Source organism: Sphaeroforma arctica (assembly GCF_001186125.1).
Source record: "Sphaeroforma arctica JP610 unplaced genomic scaffold supercont1.10797, whole genome shotgun sequence".
In the NCBI taxonomy this organism is placed as follows: Eukaryota; class Ichthyosporea; order Ichthyophonida; genus Sphaeroforma; species Sphaeroforma arctica.
The window spans coordinates 1-897 of NW_014029761.1; the positions used below are offsets into that span (position 1 = coordinate 1).

At 40.4% G+C, this 897-nt stretch overlaps 1 protein-coding gene across 1 annotated transcript; it reads right to left on the reverse strand.

The window, feature by feature from the left end:
• Positions 1-52: 52 nt before the first annotated feature.
• On the reverse strand, positions 53-484 carry SARC_17445 (hypothetical protein; the record flags this gene model as incomplete). Its single annotated transcript, XM_014288460.1, has 1 exon — positions 53-484. The coding sequence occupies one exon, from the start codon at positions 482-484 to the stop codon at positions 53-55; it is 432 nt and encodes a 143-aa protein (XP_014143935.1).
• Between the last annotated feature and the right edge of the window lie 413 nt (positions 485-897).

The window sequence follows — 897 nt, forward strand, 5'->3', positions numbered from 1 at the left end:
GTGTGTGTGTGTGTGTATGTGTAGGTATGTGTGTGTACGTATGTATATGTATTTACATGTATATGTTACATATACCAGCATGTAAACTTTTATCTGAATACATCCTGAGAACTGCATGCATACTCACCTTAGCGCGTACATAAACCTCTCTTGGTACGTGTATTTCCGCCACGTGTTGATCACTGCTGGCACAAATCACGGCCACGTCTTGTGTGGGCTGTGATCCAAAGTCCATTTGGACACTCACTCTCTCGCCCACAAACCCCACATTCACAGACTGGTCTCGCTTTTCACCGTCGTAACGTTCCGATTCCCTCGTATTTCGCTCCGATTGCTGAGTACCTCGTCCCGATTTTGAACGGGCAGTTGCCAAATCCACACCACTCTGTCGCGAATTCCAAACCTCATTTTCCTCAGCATCTCTGCCCCGGGTAGAATGTGATCTCTGCGTGTGGTCCGGTTGGTCACTGTTGCTATGACTCATCGGTGCGTCGCGTTCCGCTATTATGCGCGACCGTCTCGTTATTGACCTCGCTTCGCGGGGCCGGCTTGGCCTCAAAAAGTTGAGGTTTACGGTTACGTGAACGCACTCGGTGCCAGCACCACCGCACACACCACACACATCGGGTAAACCTGTAGTATATATACGCATATGCAAATGTACGCCAGATGTGAGTGTTGAACATTTACTAGTAATGTATTTGACAATATAATGAAACACGAATACACACATTTATACATACGAGTGTATTTATATACATATTTATATATCCATATACATATGCATATATATATATATATATATATATATATATATATATATATATATATATATATATATATATATATATATATATATATATATAGTATATATATATATATATATATATATATATA